The sequence below is a fragment of the Heptranchias perlo genome, chromosome 35, assembly GCF_035084215.1.
Source record: "Heptranchias perlo isolate sHepPer1 chromosome 35, sHepPer1.hap1, whole genome shotgun sequence".
Taxonomy (NCBI): Eukaryota; Metazoa; Chordata; class Chondrichthyes; order Hexanchiformes; family Hexanchidae; genus Heptranchias; species Heptranchias perlo.
The window spans coordinates 27,313,839-27,331,403 of record NC_090359.1 but is presented as its reverse complement, the minus strand read 5'-3'; the positions used below and the strand labels follow the sequence as shown (position 1 = coordinate 27,331,403).

Here is a 17,565-nt window from a genome sequence, read left to right as displayed (position 1 = left end):
GTTGAGTCGAAGAGAGGAGGGTTGATTCGAAGAGAGGAGGGTTGAGTCGAAGAGAGGAGGGTTGAGTCGAAGAGACGAAGGTTGAGTCGAAGAGAGGAGGGTTGATTCGAAGAGAGGAGGGTTGAGTCGAAGAGAGGAGGGTTGATTCGAAGAGAGGAGGGTTGATTCGAAGAGAGGAGGGTTGATTCGAAGAGAGGAGGGTTGATTCGAAGAGACGAAGGTTGAGTTGAAGAGACGAAGGTTGAGTCGAAGAGAGGAGGGTTGATTCGAAGAGAGGAGGGTTGAGTTGAAGAGACGAAGGTTGAGTCGAAGAGAGGAGGGTTGATTCGAAGAGAGGAGGGTTGAGTCGAAGAGACGAAGGTTGAGTTGAAGAGACGAAGGTTGAGTCGAAGAGAGGAGGGTTGGGTCGAAGAGAGGAGGGTTGAGTCGAAGAGACGAAGGTTGAGTTGAAGAGACGAAGGTTGAGTCGAAGAGAGGAGGGTTGGGTCGAAGAGACGAAGGTTGAGTTGAAGAGACGAAGGTTGAGTCGAAGAGAGGAGGGTTGAGTCGAAGAGACGAAGGTTGAGTTGAAGAGACGAAGGTTGAGTCGAAGAGAGGAGGGTTGATTCGAAGAGACGAAGGTTGAGTTGAAGAGACGAAGGTTGAGTCGAAGAGAGGAGGGTTGATTCGAAGAGAGGAGGGTTGAGTCGAAGAGACGAAGGTTGAGTGGAAGAGACGAAGGTTGAGTCGAAGAGAGGAGGGTTGGGTCGAAGAGAGGAGGGTTGAGTCGAAGAGAGGAGGGTTGAGTCGAAGAGAGGAGGGTTGATTCGAAGAGAGGAGGGTTGAGTCGAAGAGAGGAGGGTTGAGTCGAAGAGACGAAGGTTGAGTTGAAGAGAGGAGGGTTGATTCGAAGAGAGGAGGGTTGATTCGAAGAGAGGAGGGTTGATTCGAAGAGAGGAGGGTTGAGTTGAGGAGAGGAGGGTTGAAGAACTGTAGAGGAAGATGGGTACACGTTGCAGACCGAGACCAGTTTCTACCCCACACACATACACACTCACATTTCACACATACACTGTGTTCACTTGCAAACAAGTATATTCAAATGAGGAGTGAGGAAAACAGTGAGCCCCGTCCACCTGAGCTGAAATAAGCGCATGCCCAACGAGAGTCTGTACAACCGTTTAATGATAAATATGTTATCTGAGCGTGCTTTACTGTACAGTGGCCTTGTGTGACGTGGGCATAGTGACCGGGGGCCAGGAAGGATCGTCCTGCAGCTCTTGGTGGAGTTTCTTGTGCTTCACCAGGTAGGCAGATGGACAATTCATGCGGCTCAGCCAGTTCCACAGCCGATGATTGTTGGTCAGCACCTCCTACAAAAGAGAAACCATTCTTACCTAAGGCACACCCTTAGTCTACAGTTTATATCTGTTATTACACATGTACATTTTCCAATTCCTCCCCATCTCTCCTGGAGGCGCTGACTCTTGCTAAGGTAGGGGTTCCCTGGGAGCCGGCTGCTCTCCAATATCTCTGACGTATTTCATGTCAGAGTCTAAATAGTATCAGCAAGCAAGTTTACTGTGGGAGCCATCACAGCCGAGCCTGAACCAGTGGGCTACAGAGGGGACACAATGGCGGAACAGTGGGCTTTCGAGGGGACACAACAGGGGAACAGTGGGCTACAGAGGGGACACAGCGGGGGAACAGTGGGCTATAGAGGGGACACAATGGCGGAACAGTGGGCTATAGAGGGGACCAGTGGGCTATAGAGGGGACACAGCGGGGGAACAATGGACTATAGAGGGGACACAATGGCGGAACAGTGGGCTATAGAGGGGACCAACGGGGGAACAGTGGGCTATAGAGGGGACACAACAGGGGAACAGTGGGCTGCAGAGGGGACACAGCGGGGGAACAGTGGACTATAGAGGGGACACAGCGGGGGAACAGTGGGCTATAGAGGGGACACAACGGGGGAACAGTGGGCTGCAGAGGGGACACAGCGGGGGAACAGTGGACTATAGAGGGGACACAGTGGGGGAACAGTGGGCTATAGAGGGGACACAGCGGGGGAACAGTGGGCTATAGAGGGGACACAACGGGGGAACAGTGGGCTATAGAGGGGACACAACGGGGGAACAGTGGGCTATAGAGGGGACACAACAGGGGAACAGTGGGCTATAGAGGGGACACAGCGGGGGAACTGGGCTCTCGAGGGGACACAGCGGGGGGAACAGTGGGCTATAGAGGGGACACAGCGGGGGAACAGTGGGCTATAGAGGGGACACAGCGGGGGAACAGTGGGCTATAGAGGGGACACAGCGGGGGAACAGTGGGCTATAGAGGGGACACAACGGGGGAACAGTGGGCTATAGAGGGGACACAACGGGGGAACAGTGGGCTATAGAGGGGACACAGCGGGGGAACTGGGCTCTCGAGGGGACACAGCGGGGGGAACAGTGGGCTATAGAGGGGACACAGCGGGGGAACTGGGCTCTCGAGGGGACACAGCGGGGGGAACAGTGGGCTATAGAGGGGACACAGCGGGGGAACAGTGGGCTATAGAGGGGACACAGCGGGGGAACAGTGGGCTATAGAGGGGACACAACGGGGGAATGGTGGGCTATAGAGGGGACACAACGGGGGAACTGGGCTCTCGAGGGGACACAGCGGGGGAACAGTGGGCTATAGAGGGGACACAGCGGGGGAACAGTGGGCTATAGAGGGGACACAGCGGGGGAACAGTGGAGTTTATGGGAACACACTAGGAAATAGCAACACACAGAAGCAACCCGAGACAATGCTCTCTCAATTGGCACTGTGACCTAGCTGGGAGGGACTGGAATGAGTCACACTTTCAGACCCAGTGTAATCAGAATCTATTAATCAGATTTAAATGTTACCTCCAGAAAGACAGAAAGGGCAAAATGACCAACGACCATGAGTAAAATGTAGATCCTCCAGATGTAGGGGATGCACACAAACTAGAAAAGAAAAGCATAGAGAGAGAGACAGAGAGTGATTAGTAATAGTCCCAGGGCTCTGGACAGCGCAGTGCGTCAAAACTGGAAGTGAGGGGATGCCTGCTGGCTCACGGCTAAATGCACCATCCTTTGTGATACTGAGCCACACGGGCCCCGTCTTCGATCCCTGGTCTGTGCTGAGGCAGCAGCCCCCTCAGGCGTACCTGACTCAGAGAGTGGGATAAACATCCAGGATTCCCAGCCTAACGCCCCCTATTGGAAAGTGGGCGCCATTGTGGACATTGGCTGAGGCTCTGTGGTGATGCCAACGCGGTCAAATAGTCTGCCAACACTTGGGGCCCTCGGGCTCATTGTCGCCTCGTGGAAGGGGTTTCCATTGCGCTGTCGGCCACGCAGAGTGCCAGAAAACTCAAGGCCTTGTTGAACAGACACTTGGGCGAGATACCAGAGGACACCTGGGGAACTGTACCCCAGTGGAACAAGAAAGAACAAACTTGCATTTCTTTAGCGCCTTTCACAACCTCAGGACCCCCAAAGCTCTTTACAGCCAATGAAGTACTTTTTGAAGTGTAGTCACTGTCGTAATGTAGGAAATGCGGCAGCCAATTTGCGCACAGCAAGATCCCACAAACAGCAAAGAGATAATGACCAGATCATCTTTTATTTAGTGGTGTTGGTTGAGGAATAAATATTGGCCCAGGACACCTGGAGAACTCCCCTGCTGTTCTTTGAATTGGTACCGTGGGATCTTTTACGTCCACCTGAGAGGGCAGACCGGGCCTCGGTTTAACATCTCATCCGAAACACGGCACCTCAGACACTGCAGCACTCCCTCAGTGCTGCACTGGGTGCGTTGGACTGGATTATGTGTTCAGGTCTCTGGAGTGGGATTTGAATGCACGATCTCCTGGCTCAGAGGCGACTCAATGAGGAGGAGGAGGGGGGAGGAAGGGAACAAGAATCAAATATTGATGAATCAATAAGATTGGGAGAGCGTTACCTCAAAAAAGGTGTCAAGGCTGCTGCTTGGAAAGAGCATGAGCAACAAAGTGAAAAGATAAAGGATGACCAGAACTGCCAGGAACAAATCTGGGAAAAAAAACAAAGAAGAAATGTTTACCTCACACCGTATCACATCTCCCAGAACCATCTCAAAGCACTTCACACACACACAATGCAAACACAGCAGCCGTTTATTGCACACAGCAAGATCCCACAAACAGCAATGAGATGAACCACCAGTCAATCTGCTTTTTAGTGATGTCGGTTGAGGGAGGAATATCGGCCCCCGGACACCAGGGAGAACTCTCCTGCTCTTCTTCAAAGTAGCGGCCGTGGGATCTTTATCATCCACCTGGGGGGGCAGACGGGGCCTCGCTTCAAATGTCTCATCCGAAAGATGGCACCTCCGACAGTGCAGCGCTCCCTCGGTACTGTCCGCCCGGATTATGGGCTCAAATCTCCGGTGTGGGACTCGAACCCACGACCTTCTGACTCGGAGGCGAGCTGGAAAAGGAGCTGCCGACCGCTCGTTGGCGTCTCGAAATGGCTCATTCCCCCCCCCACCCCATTCCCCTCCCCCCCCCGCCCTGCCGGGGTACTCACAGTTTGTGGAGATGGGCTTGCGGAAGGGTTTGCCCATGGAGAAGACAAACGCAATGGTGATGTACTGGAAGACGGACACGAAGAAGACGGTGGTGTTGACGTAGTTGCTGATTTTCCACTGCATGTTGAAGAGGATCCCGCTGCTGTTCCGGCGCTGTGGGGATGGCATTCCGTAAAACGTGTCGTTGGAGGCGCACGCCCTATCGGGAGAGAGATCTGGTCACGGCCCAAGGCAAGTCAAGGACAAGAATACTTCACTCAACCCAATGAAATTGATCAAACCGGGCCCAGCGGGTGGGGCTTCCCACCAGTGAGTGAGCTGGTCGTGGGGTTCGAGCCCCATGTCAGGACCCGAGCACACAATCCAGGCTGGTACTGGGGGCAGTGCCGGACCTGCCAATTTGAATGACACATTAAACTGGGGCTCCATTTGACTGTTCACGTGGATGTGAAAGATCCCGTAGGGCTATCTAAAGAGGAGCCAATCCTCCCAGCGTCCTGGGGCCAACATCCCTCTCTCAAAACAACACCACCACAAAGCAGACTGGCTGGTCATTCAGCTCATTGCTATCTCTGAGATCTTGCTGTGTGCAAAATGGCAACGTAACAGTGACTACACCTCAAAAAGCAATTCATTGGATGAGAGGGGCTTTGGGATGTCCTGAGGTTGTGAGTAGGAGCTGCACGGAGTTCTTTCCATTTAAATATTGCTCTCGTACCCCCAGCTCTCCCACCACATCAGCTGCCTGATGTTTTCCATATTAACCCGTCCGGCAGATCATTCCAAACATTCTCACTCTAAAGAAGTTCCTCCCATTATCTGTTTTAAATTTGATTTACGCTGGTTTAATTGTCTGCCTTTTGCTCCTAGTTTCCTGGCTTAATCTGTAGTGACATTCTGAGTCGCCTGTATTGATACCATTTAATATTTTATACACCTCCATTACCTTCTGTCTAGGCTGTGCAACTTCAGCTTTCCTTGCTCTTTCCTCAGCCCTTTTACACCTTCATGTGCACACATGCATGGGTGTGCACACACACACACACACACACGTATGGGCACGTGCACACACACACTGGCATGGGTGCACGCACACAGACGTGTGAGCACCCACACATACACGAGCATGCACAAGCATGGGCACACGCACACGAGCATGTACATGCATGGGCGCGCGCACACAAACAAGTACACACGAGCACGCACCCATGCATGGGCACATGCCCGCACACACACAAGTGAGCATGCACACATGCATGGGCGCGTGCACACACAACTGAGTATGCACATGCATGGGTGCACGCGCGCGCACACACACAGACGTGAACACATACACGAAAACTTATGCACACGCTTAGGAGTGTGCACGCATAAATGAGCATGCACACGCGCATGGGTGCACACACATACACACACACGTGCGAGTGGACACACAGTCACGTACCGTGCTCCCTGATCCCAGGGGTTGTACCAGGGCTGGATTTGGACCAGCAGGAATCCCATCATTTGGAAAGTGGAGCAGAGAGCGATGTGCATTAGCACAGATAGCAGGAGCTGTGGGGAGACCAGATTCGCATTGGGACGATATGGTACCAAGTGTTCGTAGGCCTTATTCCTGCTCACTGAGGAGAGAACAGGGAAACGGTGAGACTGTTTATGAAGACCCATCCTGAAGACATCAACTCATATGGGTTATTGCTCCATGGGGGTCCTACACCTCCCACCCAAGCGACCATTCTTTACAGGATTACAGCACACGAGAGGCCATTCGGCCCATCAGTGCTGACTCCACACCAGAGCTATCAACTCCACTCCCATTTCCCTGCTCTTTCCCTGTATCTTTTAATATTTTTCCTCCAAGTGTTTATATCTAATTTTCCCCTTAAATGCTGTGATTGACAGCCTCTTATAATATATTCCAAATTCTAAGAACCCTTTGCCTGTAAAAATTCCTCCAACCTCCCCCTTTTAACCTTCCAGCCCTGATCTGGAGTTTGATCCCCTCATTACTGATCCGGTGAAAATAATCTTTCACTATTTACCATCGGAGTCATTTTCAGAACACTCAACAGGTCTGTCACACTCCCCCACCCCCCGGGCTCCTGTAAGCCGTCCTCGTTTCCGCAGCCTCCCGTCATCGCTGACATCACCTTGGTAAATCTACCCTGCACTTTTGCGATGGCCCCTACAGCTTTTAGGGGTAATAATAAAAAAAAATGACTTTTGCGAGGATAACTTGACGTGAGTAGAAAGCATCATGGGTTAACTAGTACAGTGGGTGAACAACAGGTATTACAGAATGAGCCTGAGCAAGGTAAGATAGCGGGTGTAGCAATTAACCATACTCCTGTAGACAAAGACCCTTGGATGAGAATTGCATCACGTGAGTGTATAAATTTTAAAATTGTGCGGGGTAGTCATGGGACACTGATGTATAGTGGAGAAAGTGCTGAACAGAGAAACCTTGAGGAGATAGGGGACGAGGACAAAGGGAGGTTCTACCATTCTTCAAACACAGATCTGCAGTCCTGCGGGTGCAGCTACGTCGGTGTGGTGTATGGTGACACCATAGTCTGTGACAGGTGTGGGTGTGCTGTGGGGTGAAGTGTAAAGGTTGGGGTCTAGAGATTGTACTTGGGACACTAGTGATAAAGCTCAGGGCGTCTTAAGCTTCCATCCAGCGGGCTGTACTGCACTGTAGTGTCCAGGATTGCGTGCAGTGCTTCAGTTGTGGTCTGACCAATGTCTTGTACAGGTTCATCATCACCCCCTGATCTTATATTCAGTGCCCCTGTGTGAGCCACTCAGAATGCCCGTTTTATGGCATTTCCCACCTATAATCCTGCTTTTAAAGATCGACGTAGGACTGCAGATCTGTGCCCCTAGATCTGGCTATCTGCATCCCACTTCTATCCTATTTTTCTTTTCCCCAAAATATACCACTTATATCTCTACATTGAACTGCATCTGCCGCCTGTCTGCCCGCTCCCCTAACCTGTCCTTGTCCTGCTGTGATATGCTGATATACTTCATAGTCTATGCCTCTCAGTTTGGTGTCATCAGCAAATGTCGATACTGTGCCCAGCCCTCCATGCCCATGTCCAAAGTATTTAAATATACGGAGGACTCCTTCCCGAGCTCTAAATGCGCCAAACAATTTTCTTGCTCCAATTTTCAGCTCCCATTTTGAGGCCTTCAGAATCTTCCTCCCTTTACACCATTGAAAGGCTTTACAGGTTCTGCTGAGGCCTTTCAAGGGCGTAAAGGGAGGAAGATTCTCACCCCTCCCTATCTCTGTAACCTCCTCCAGCCCCACAACCCTCCCAGATCTCTGCGTTCCTCCAATTCTGGCCTCCTGCTCAATTTCCTTCGCTCCACCATTGGCGGCCGTGCCTTCAGCTGCCTGGGCCCTAAGCTCTGGAATTCCCTCCCTAAACCTCTCCACCTCTCTCTCCTCCTTTAAGATGCTCCTTAAAACCTACCTCTTTGACCAACCTGTCCTAATATCTCCTTATGTGGCTGGGTGTCAAATTTTGTCTGATAATCGCTCCTGGGACGTTTTACGACGTTAAAAGGTGCCATATAAATGCAAGTTGTTGTTGAATGGGACCTTTCCCCACATTCCCCTTGATCCCTCCACCCCCCCCACCACCTCCCCACCACCCCCACCCCCACCGCCCTCCCCCACCCTGGACCAGAATTTAAAGGTCCAGTATAAATGGAAGCCTGGAGGAGCTGCGTTCTGTCCTGTATTCCGGGCTTCCCTGGGACTCATGCCCTCTCTCAACCCAGGGAATTCGAGATCTTATTGTCTGTGGGGGACAAATCAGAGTCTGGAATCCTCGACACCGCAACATGTAACCCCCCCACCCGGCTTCACGCACTCCGAGTCCAGGGTTGTTCTTCTTGAGGCCCAGAAGCCCCTTTCCTGACACAGCAGTCCTAATCTGAAAACACTGTTACTGTGGGGAAGGAAGGGTCTTTTTGTGGAGGGAGGAGGTGGTGGGGGTCGTACTGGTGATGGCGATGGCACTGGTGATGAACAGGTCCTCGTACAGGAACTCCCAGTTTCCCAAGTTACTGGAGATCTGAAAACACAAGAGCAGAGACACGTTAGAGAGCAGGGGGTTGAGGGATGTGACAAACCCAGTGAGCAGATTCCTTTCCTCTATATATCCCGAGCATTGGGCGTCAGCCGGGGCTCAGTGGGGAGCTCTCTCTCTCTCACCTCTGAGTCAGAAGGTCGTGGGCTCGAGCCCCACTCCAGAGACTTGAGCACAAAATCCAGGCCGACACTCCCAGTGCCAGTACTGAGGGAGCGCTGCACTGTCGGAGGGTCAGTACTGAGGGAGCGCTGCACCGTCGGAGGGGCAGTACTGAGGGAGCGCTGCACCGTCGGAGGGTCAGTACTGAGGGAGTGCTGCACCGTCGGAGGGTCAGTACTGAGGAAGCGCTGCACCGTTGGAGGGTCAGTACTGAGGGAGCGCTGCACTGTCGGAGGGTCAGTACTGAGGGAGCGCTGCACCGTCGGAGGGTCAGTACTGAGGAAGCGCTGCACTGTCGGAGGGGCAGTACTGAGGGAGCGCTGCATCGTCGGAGGGTCAGTACTGAGGGAGTGCTACACTGTCGGAGGGTCAGTACTGAGGGAGTGCAGCACCGTCGGAGGGTCAGTACTGAGGGAGCGCTGCACCGTCGGAGGGGCAGTACTGAGGGAGTGCTACACTGTCGGAGGGTCAGTACTGAGGGAGCGCCGCACTGTCGGAGGGTCAGTACTGAGGGAGTGCAGCACCGGAGGGTCAGTACTGAGGGAGTGCTGCACTGTTGGAGGGTCAGTACTGAGGGAGCGCTGCACTGTCGGAGGTGCCGTCTTTCAGAGGAGACATTAAGCCGAGGCCCCGTCTGCCCTCTCAGGCGGACATAAAAGATCCCATGGCCACTATTTTGAAGAAGAGCAGGAGAATTCTCCCCAGTGTCCTGGGCCAATATTTATCCCTCATCCAACATCACTAAAAAGCAAAATATCTGGTCATCGTCACGTTGCTGTTTGTGGGATCTTGCTGTGCGCAAATTGGCTGCCGCGTTTCCTACATTATAACAGTGACCACAATTCAAAAAGTACTTCATTGGCTGTAAAGCGCTTTGGGACGTCCTGAGGTGGTGAAAGGCCCGATAGAAATACAAGTTCTTTCTTTCTCTCTTTATTAAGTCCAAGTTATTAATTTTTTATATTCCAGAATTTAATTTTCCCTTTTACTTTCCCCTGAGGGTGCCGACTCTTGCAGGGGTACAGGTTCCATGGGTGTTGCACACCCTCCGGTACCTCTCCCTGTCAGTCCAGGCAGGATATTCGACTGTAGAGAGCATCACAGCCGAGCCTGCCCTCTATCCCTGCCCGAGGTGCACTCCCCAGCAGGGGCTGTCGATCAGGAGCAGGAGTCCTCCCGACCCCGGGAGCTCCAGGTACAGTTGCAGGGTCTCCAGCGCTGCCCTGGCCGAGGTGAGTGAGTGAGCAGAGACACACACTGCTCGAAGGGCCCTCTTGTACTCACGTAGTAGAGGATGAGGACGCTGACGTACTGGATCATGCTGTACAAAGCCATGTACTTAAACGCACAGAAGGATGTCACCAGTGCAGCACGGCCCTCCCTGTTAAAGAGCAAACTACAAGTAAAAAAACATAATCCTTCCTGCACACCTCATTTTTAACTAAACTTCTTGTGCTCATTAAGAGGCCTGCAATGTTAGCATCACACACTCCCGGGACAGGTACAGCACGGATTAGATACAGAGTAAAGCTCCCTCTACACTGTCCCATCAAACACTCCCAGGGCAAATACAGCACGGGTTAGATACAGGGTAAAGCTCCCTCGACACTGTCCCATCAAACACTCCCAGGGCAGGTATAGGGTTAGATACAGAGTAAAGCTCCCTCTACACTGTCCCATCAAACACTCCCAGGGCAGGTACAGCACGGGTTAGATACAGAGTAAAGCTCCCTCGACACTGTCCCATCAAACACTCCCAGGGCAGGTACAGCACGGGTTAGATACAGAGTAAAGCTCCCTCTACACTGTCCCATCAAACTCTCCCAGGGCAGGTATAGGGTTAGATACAGAGTAAAGCTCCCTCTACACTGTCCCATCAAACACTCCCAGGTAAGTTGGGGGGGCGGGAGGAATGTTCTTTAGGTAATGCTCCCTACTCTGGGGTGTTGGAGTAGAGTGCCCATCCTACTCAGGGTGTAGTACTAGGATACGAGGCCATTCTGTTTGGGGATCCAGTATTGCCGGGATGAATATAAAGGAGGGTTGTTTACTGCATTTGCAAGGTGTACACTGAGCCATTTCTCCACCTGCCTCCCCTCACTGCCCGCTCCTCCCCCTGGGTGAACACAGCCAGCACCTGAGACATTAGGGAGTGGACATTCTACCACCTACTTTATTAGAATGGGAACACATTCGATGGTCGGCAGCTTGGAGGTGAACGGTGAGGCCACAGACGCCTCCAGCTGTGAGAGCGAGATTCCAACGTGTGCCGTCTTCAATGCCTGTGTAAAATAAAAGAACAAATACGGGCAAGAAATTCACAGAACAGAAGCGCAAACCCACAGCCGGTCTGTCCACCCCGTACAGTTTGGGCGGAGACACTTCATCAGACCAGGAGGGGCCCGTGAGATGGAGCGGCGAGACGGAGCGAGGAGACGGAGCGATGAGACGGAGCGATGAGACGGAGCGAGGAGACGGAGCGAGGAGACGGAGCGGCGAGACGGAGCGCGGAGACGGAGCGCGGAGACGGAGCGGCGAGACGGAGCGAGGAGACGGAGCGGCGAGAGGGAGCGGCGAGTCTGGGCGGCGAGACGGAGCGGCGAGACGGAGCGAGGAGACGGAGCGATGAGACGGAGCGAGGAGACGGAGCGAGGAGACGGAGCGATGAGACGGAGCGAGGAGACGGAGCGAGGAGACGGAGCGGCGAGACGGAGCGGCGAGACGGAGCGCGGAGACGGAGCGCGGAGACGGAGCGGCGAGACGGAGCGAGGAGACGGAGCGAGGAGACGGAGCGGCGAGAGGGAGCGGCGAGAGGGAGCGGCGAGTCTGGGCGGCGAGACGGAGCGGCGAGACGGAGCGAGGAGACGGAGCGGCGAGTAAGTGCGGCGAGACGGAGCGGCGAGACGGAGCGAGGAGACGGAGCGAGGAGACGGAGCGAGGAGACGGAGCGAGGAGACGGAGCGGCGAGACGGAGCGGCGAGACGGAGCGGCGAGACGGAGCGAGGAGACGGAGCGAGGAGACGGAGCGGCGAGTCGGAGCGGCGAGACGGAGCAAGGAGACGGAGTGGCGAGACGGAGCGACGAGACGGAGCGGCGAGACGGAGCGATGAGACGGAGTGGCGAGACGGAGCGAGGAGACGGAGCGAGGAGACGGAGCGGCGAGACGGAGCGGCGAGACGGAGCGGCGAGACGGAGCGATGAGACGGAGTGGCGAGACGGAGCGAGGAGACGGAGCGAGGAGACGGAGCGGCGAGACGGAGCGGCGAGACGGAGCGGCGAGACGGAGCGATGAGACGGAGCGGCGAGACGGAGCGAGGAGACGGAGCGAGGAGACGGAGCGGCGAGACGGAGCGGCGAGTCGGAGCGGCGAGACGGAGCGAGGAGACGGAGCGAGGAGATGGAGCGGCGAGACGGAGCGATGAGACGGAGCGGCGAGACGGAGCGGCGAGACGGAGCGGCGAGACGGAGCGATGAGACGGAGTGGCGAGACGGAGCGAGGAGACGGAGCGAGGAGACGGAGCGGCGAGACGGAGCGGCGAGACGGAGCGGCGAGACGGAGCGATGAGACGGAGCGGCGAGACGGAGCGAGGAGACGGAGCGAGGAGACGGAGCGGCGAGACGGAGCGGCGAGACGGAGCGGCGAGACGGAGCGAGGAGACGGAGCGAGGAGATGGAGCGGCGAGACGGAGCGATGAGACGGAGCGGCGAGACGGAGCAAGGAGACGGAGCGATGAGACGGAGCGGCGAGACGGAGCGATGAGACGGAGCGGCGAGACGGAGCGAGGAGACGGAGCGAGGAGACGGAGCGGCGAGACGGAGCGATGAGACGGAGCAAGGAGACGGAGTGGCGAGACGGAGCGACGAGACGAAGCGAGGAGACGGAGCGGCGAGACGGAGCGATGAGACGGAGCGATGAGACGGAGCGGCGAGACGGAGCGAGGAGACGGAGCGAGGAGACGGAGCGGCGAGTCGGAGCGGCGAGACGAAGCGAGGAGACGGAGCGGCGAGACGGAGCGACGAGACGGAGCGGCGAGACGGAGCGGCGAGACGCCGCTGCTGCGAGACGCTGCCCTGGATACCGCGTGACGCAGCTGAATTTTATCGGCAGCCCACCTGTTACTGCGGGGGTGAAACGCCTCTCTGTGGTGTTCCTAATCAATGTGACCCACGGTGAGTAAAGCAATAGGAGTATTTTGATTAGAGTGCACGAATATGGACATTACAGACGGTGCTGAGAGCAACTTAACTCCCATCTCGCACATCAGTCATAAAGGAGGGTCGACTGTGGTCTTCACTGCCCGGGTGTAGTGGAGGGAGAGAAACCAGGAGAATGGGACCAAGTTGTGTGCAAGCTGTCCCCATAATTTAACCCTTTTAGCCCCAGATTCTGGTGGATCTGCGCTGTGCCCCCTCCAAGGCCAATATTTCCTTCCTGAGGTGCGGTGCCCAGAATTTGAATGCAGTCTCTCCAGATGGGGTCTGACCAAGGCTCTGGACTCTGAAGCATCACTGCCTCCCCTTTGTATTCCAACCCCCTTGAGATAACGGCCAACATTCCATTGGCCTTTGGGATATTGAGATCGGTTTCACTGCTCCTGGACTGGAGAGGGATGAAAACAATCAGCCAGGCTTCTCGTGGAGAGACTGGAGAAGCTGGGATTGTTCTCCTTCGAGCAGAGAAGGTTAAGGGGAGATTTAATCGAGGTGTTCAAAATCATGAAGGGTTTTGATAGAGTAAATAAGGAGAAACTGTTTCCAGTGGCAGGAGGGTCGGTAACCAGAGGACACAGATTTAAGATAATTGGCAAAAGAAGCAGAGGGGAGTTGAGGAGAAATTTTTTTTATGCAGCGAGTTGTTCTGATCTGGAATGCGCTGCCTGAAAGGGCGGTGGAAGCAGATTCAATAATAACTTTTAAAAGGGAATTGGATAAATACTCGAAGGGGAAAAACTTGCAGGGCGACGGGGAAAGAGCAGGGGGATTGGGATTAATTGGATAGTTCTTTCAAAGAGCTGGCACAGGCACGATGGGCCGAATGGCCTCCTTCTGTATGATATCCCGTGACTCCTGTTGGAAAATGCAGGAGTGTGGATGTCGGGTGAGGGTAAGATTGGGTTCGGCTGTGATGTACAGCGTGTTTGAATAGCCTTCAGGAAATGATTGGAAAATTGGTAAAAGAATAAGAACAGTTAAACTCACCCCGCAGTCGTTGGCTCCATCTCCACACATTCCCACAACATAACTGTCCCAACAGAAAACAAAACAGAGAAAAAAATCACATGGCCCGTACAAGCAACAAGAAAAACAGTTCACAAAAAGATTTGTAACTCACGCACTCGAGACTTTGCAGACACTTGATGAGCTTGGTCTTCATGTCTGGGGACATCCTTGCAAAAACTGTACCATACAGCGTCACCTGTGGAACAGAGGGGAATGAGAGAGTGAGAGAAGGGAGCGAGGGATGGATAAAGGGAGGGGAGGAGAGAGAGAAGGGAGTGAGGGGAGAAGGGAGCGTGGGATGGATAAAGGGAGGGGAGAGAGAGAAGGGAGCAAAGGATGGATAAAGGGAGGGGAGGAAAGGAGGGAGGGGAGAAATAGAGGGAGGACAGGAGGAGAGAGTGAATGAGAGGGAGAGAAAGAGACAGTGAGAATAAGAGATGAGGTCGTGGTGGTGAGAAGGAGAGGAAGAGGGAGGATGTTAATCAGTTTCTTCGGTAAGCGACCACTCCTGCCTTTGTCGGGATTGCTCATTGGTCACTTTCAATCCGAGACACATCCCTTCCCCAGACAAGTCTACAGAGGCCGGAGATGCTCCTCCAATGGGCTCTGCTGACCAGAGCGGCAACTTCTCCAAGAATCTGCCCCTCGTTTCAAGATCATGGTGTCAATGATCCCCCTTCCTCCCGGCAGTTTTAATTTCCTTTCCTCCCCCGCCTCTCCAGAAGGCGCCGACTATCACTGGGGTACGAGTCCCACGGGCACTGGACGACCTCCGGTACCTCGTCCAGTGGTCACACTCCACACACCAGGCAGTGTGCGTTGGAAGGATGTTCAACCGTGGAGGGAGACTCAGACCCGTTTCATCCTGTCCCCACCAGACACCCACAAACGGGCAACTTCCAGCAGGGGTGACCAGAAGCGGGACAGACAACCAAACTTTCCCCTTCCCGAACTCAAGGGGAACTGGGGCTAGTTGTAGCACCCAGACTGCTGCCGTATCAGAGATCAGCTAAGCCAGCACAGGCCGGGATCAAACCTGCAGCCCTCCTGAGCCTTGTACTGGTCAGTACCACACCGAGCTGGGGTTACCAACCCTCCAGGATTGCCCTGGAGTCTCCAGGAATTGAAGATTAATCTCCTGGACACTGCTGGGAGCAAAACCCCAGGGAGAAAAATCATAGGGACATTAAAAAAAAAGTTATATTTATTTCACTTTCTTTGAATACTTTTGTTTATTAGTTATAGAAATATTGGAGATGGGGGAGAAAGGCTGTTTGACTGGGTCGAGCCAATGAAGGCAGGAGGTCCTGTGATGAAACCTCCAGGAATACGTCCAACCTGAGTTGGCAACCCTACACCGAGCAAGCCATTTACCCTCCGGCCATCAGGATAACTCGGCAGCAAAGTTTAAGAGACTCACCTTGGGGAGAAGCTCCGGGAAGTTGTCTTCAATCACTGAAAATGATGGGCCATCGATCACAAAATGGATCCTCGGCTTGGACTGCATTGGCTGATCTTCAGAGAGAGTAACACGCTGCAGTAAACACATAACATCAGCATAGATTAATTAACTCCACCCGTGTCAGCATCAGGGCAGGTACAGCGCGGGTTAGATACAGAGTAAAGCTCCCTCTACACTGTCCCATCAAACACTCCCAGGGCAGGTACAGCACGGGTTAGATACAGAGTAAAGCTCCCTCTACACTGTCCCATCAAACACTCCCAGGGCAGGTACAGCACGGGTTAGATACAGAGTAAAGCTCCCTCTACACTGTCCCATCAAACACTCCCAGGGCAGGTACAGCGCGGGTTAGATACAGAGTAAAGCTCCCTCTACACTGTCCCATCAAACAATCCCAGGGCAGGTACAGCACGGGTTAGATACAGAGTAAAGCTCCCTCTACACTGTCCCATCAAACACTCCCAGGGCAGGTACATCACGGGTTAGATACAGACTAAAGCTCCCTCTACACTGTCCCATCAAACACTCCCAGGGCAGGTATAGCACGGGTTAGATACAGAGTAAAGCTCCCTCCACACTGTCCCATCAAACACTCCCAGGGCAGGTACAGCACGGGTTAGATACAGAGTAAAGCTCCCTCCACACTGTCCCATCAAACACTCCCAGGGCAGGTACAGCGCGGGTTAGATACAGAGTAAAGCTCCCTCTACACTGTCCCATCAAACACTCCCAGGGCAGGTACAGGGTTAGATACAGAGTAAAGCTCCCTCTACACTGTCCCAAGAAACTCCGAGGAGTGCCCTCTCCTGCACCAATATGAGATTTGCATTACCTGCACCAACTTAAATCCTCAGCAAGACTAGCAATTTAGCAGTGACAAATCACTCTTTAAATTGTTGTGAGTAATCACAGTGAGAGCGAATCTTTAGGAACCATCCCTTCAATAATAATGAAGATAAGTTTATTATTTCAGCATTGGTTTCAGCTAATGGACCAGGCTGCAAGAACAAGCTTCAGCAACACACAACTGGGTCATTTTTTAACTATTTAATCGAGCTCGTTCCCGTGGCATTACACTCGGACAGTCAAGATAAAGTATCGTCTTCAGGTGAAGCGGCTTTGAGGGGAGGGGATAATTGGACCTGGGTTCACAGACGCAATTCAGGCCCTATTTTAAAGCTGTAGAAATATATATTTCTATTATAAAATTTCTACATCCACGTTCATAATGCAAACTGCTGACATACTGAGAGAATGCTGCATTGTCGGGGGTGCTCTCTTTCACGTGACACCTCTGCCCTCTCGGGGGGATGTAAAAGCTCCCATGACACTGTTTTGAAGAAGAGCAGGGATGTTCTCCCGGTGTCTTGGCCAACATTTATCCCTCAACCAATATCACTAAAAACATTTATATCATTGCTGTTTATGGGATCTTGCTGTGTGTAAACTGGCTGCCGTGTTTCCTACATTACAATGGTGACTGCACTTCAAAAGTACTTTACTGTCTGTAAAACTCTTTGGGACGTCCAGGCGCTATATAAATGCAAGTTCCTTCTTACATCGAGTTACATCGCGTCTACAGCACAGAAACAGGCCAACTGGTCTATACCGCCATTTATGCTCCACACGAGCCTCCTCCCTCCCTACTTCATCTCACCCTATCAGCATATCCTTCTATTCCTTTCTCCCTCATGTGTTTATCCAGCTTCCCCTTAAATCCATCTACACTATTCACCTCAACCACTCCTTGTGGGAGCGAGTTCCACATTCTCACCACTCTCTGGGAGAAGAAGTTTCTCCTGAATTCTCTATTGGATTTATTAGTGACTATTTTATATTTATGGCCCCTAGTTCTGGTCTCCCCCCACAAGTGGAAACATTTTCTCTACGTCTACCCTATCGAACCCTTTCATTATCTTAAAGACCTCTATCAGGTCACCCTTCAGCCTTCCCTTTTCCAGAGAAAAGAGTCCCAGCCTCTCCTGATAAGGATATCCTGCCTTATGAATCTTTGTATATCACCCTCATGAATCTTTTTTGCACCTT

At 53.2% G+C, this 17,565-nt stretch overlaps 1 protein-coding gene across 4 annotated transcripts in view; it reads right to left on the bottom strand.

Annotated features, from left to right (window-relative positions):
* Window positions 1–1,151: 1,151 nt before the first annotated feature.
* The window catches only part of LOC137302531 (polyamine-transporting ATPase 13A3-like), a 47,519-nt gene continuing 31,105 nt past the window's right edge, over window positions 1,152–17,565 (bottom strand). Inside the window, exons 19-29 of one of the 4 annotated variants that reach the window (XM_067972268.1) lie at window positions 15,478–15,591; window positions 14,174–14,253; window positions 14,037–14,079; window positions 11,010–11,119; window positions 10,122–10,218; window positions 8,588–8,660; window positions 6,017–6,194; window positions 4,572–4,771; window positions 3,967–4,055; window positions 2,886–2,966; window positions 1,152–1,352 (exon numbers count right to left, since the gene is read on the bottom strand). In XM_067972268.1, coding sequence (XP_067828369.1) covers window positions 1,191–1,352; window positions 2,886–2,966; window positions 3,967–4,055; window positions 4,572–4,771; window positions 6,017–6,194; window positions 8,588–8,660; window positions 10,122–10,218; window positions 11,010–11,119; window positions 14,037–14,079; window positions 14,174–14,253; window positions 15,478–15,591 — 1,227 coding nt within the window. In that variant the 3' untranslated portion in view covers window positions 1,152–1,190. Of the gene's footprint in view, window positions 1,353–2,885; window positions 2,967–3,966; window positions 4,056–4,571; window positions 4,772–6,016; window positions 6,195–8,587; window positions 8,661–10,121; window positions 10,219–11,009; window positions 11,120–14,036; window positions 14,080–14,173; window positions 14,254–15,477; window positions 15,592–17,565 lie in introns of those variants that run through there. The other 3 variants (XM_067972270.1, XM_067972269.1, XM_067972271.1) reach the window with 3 other exon arrangements.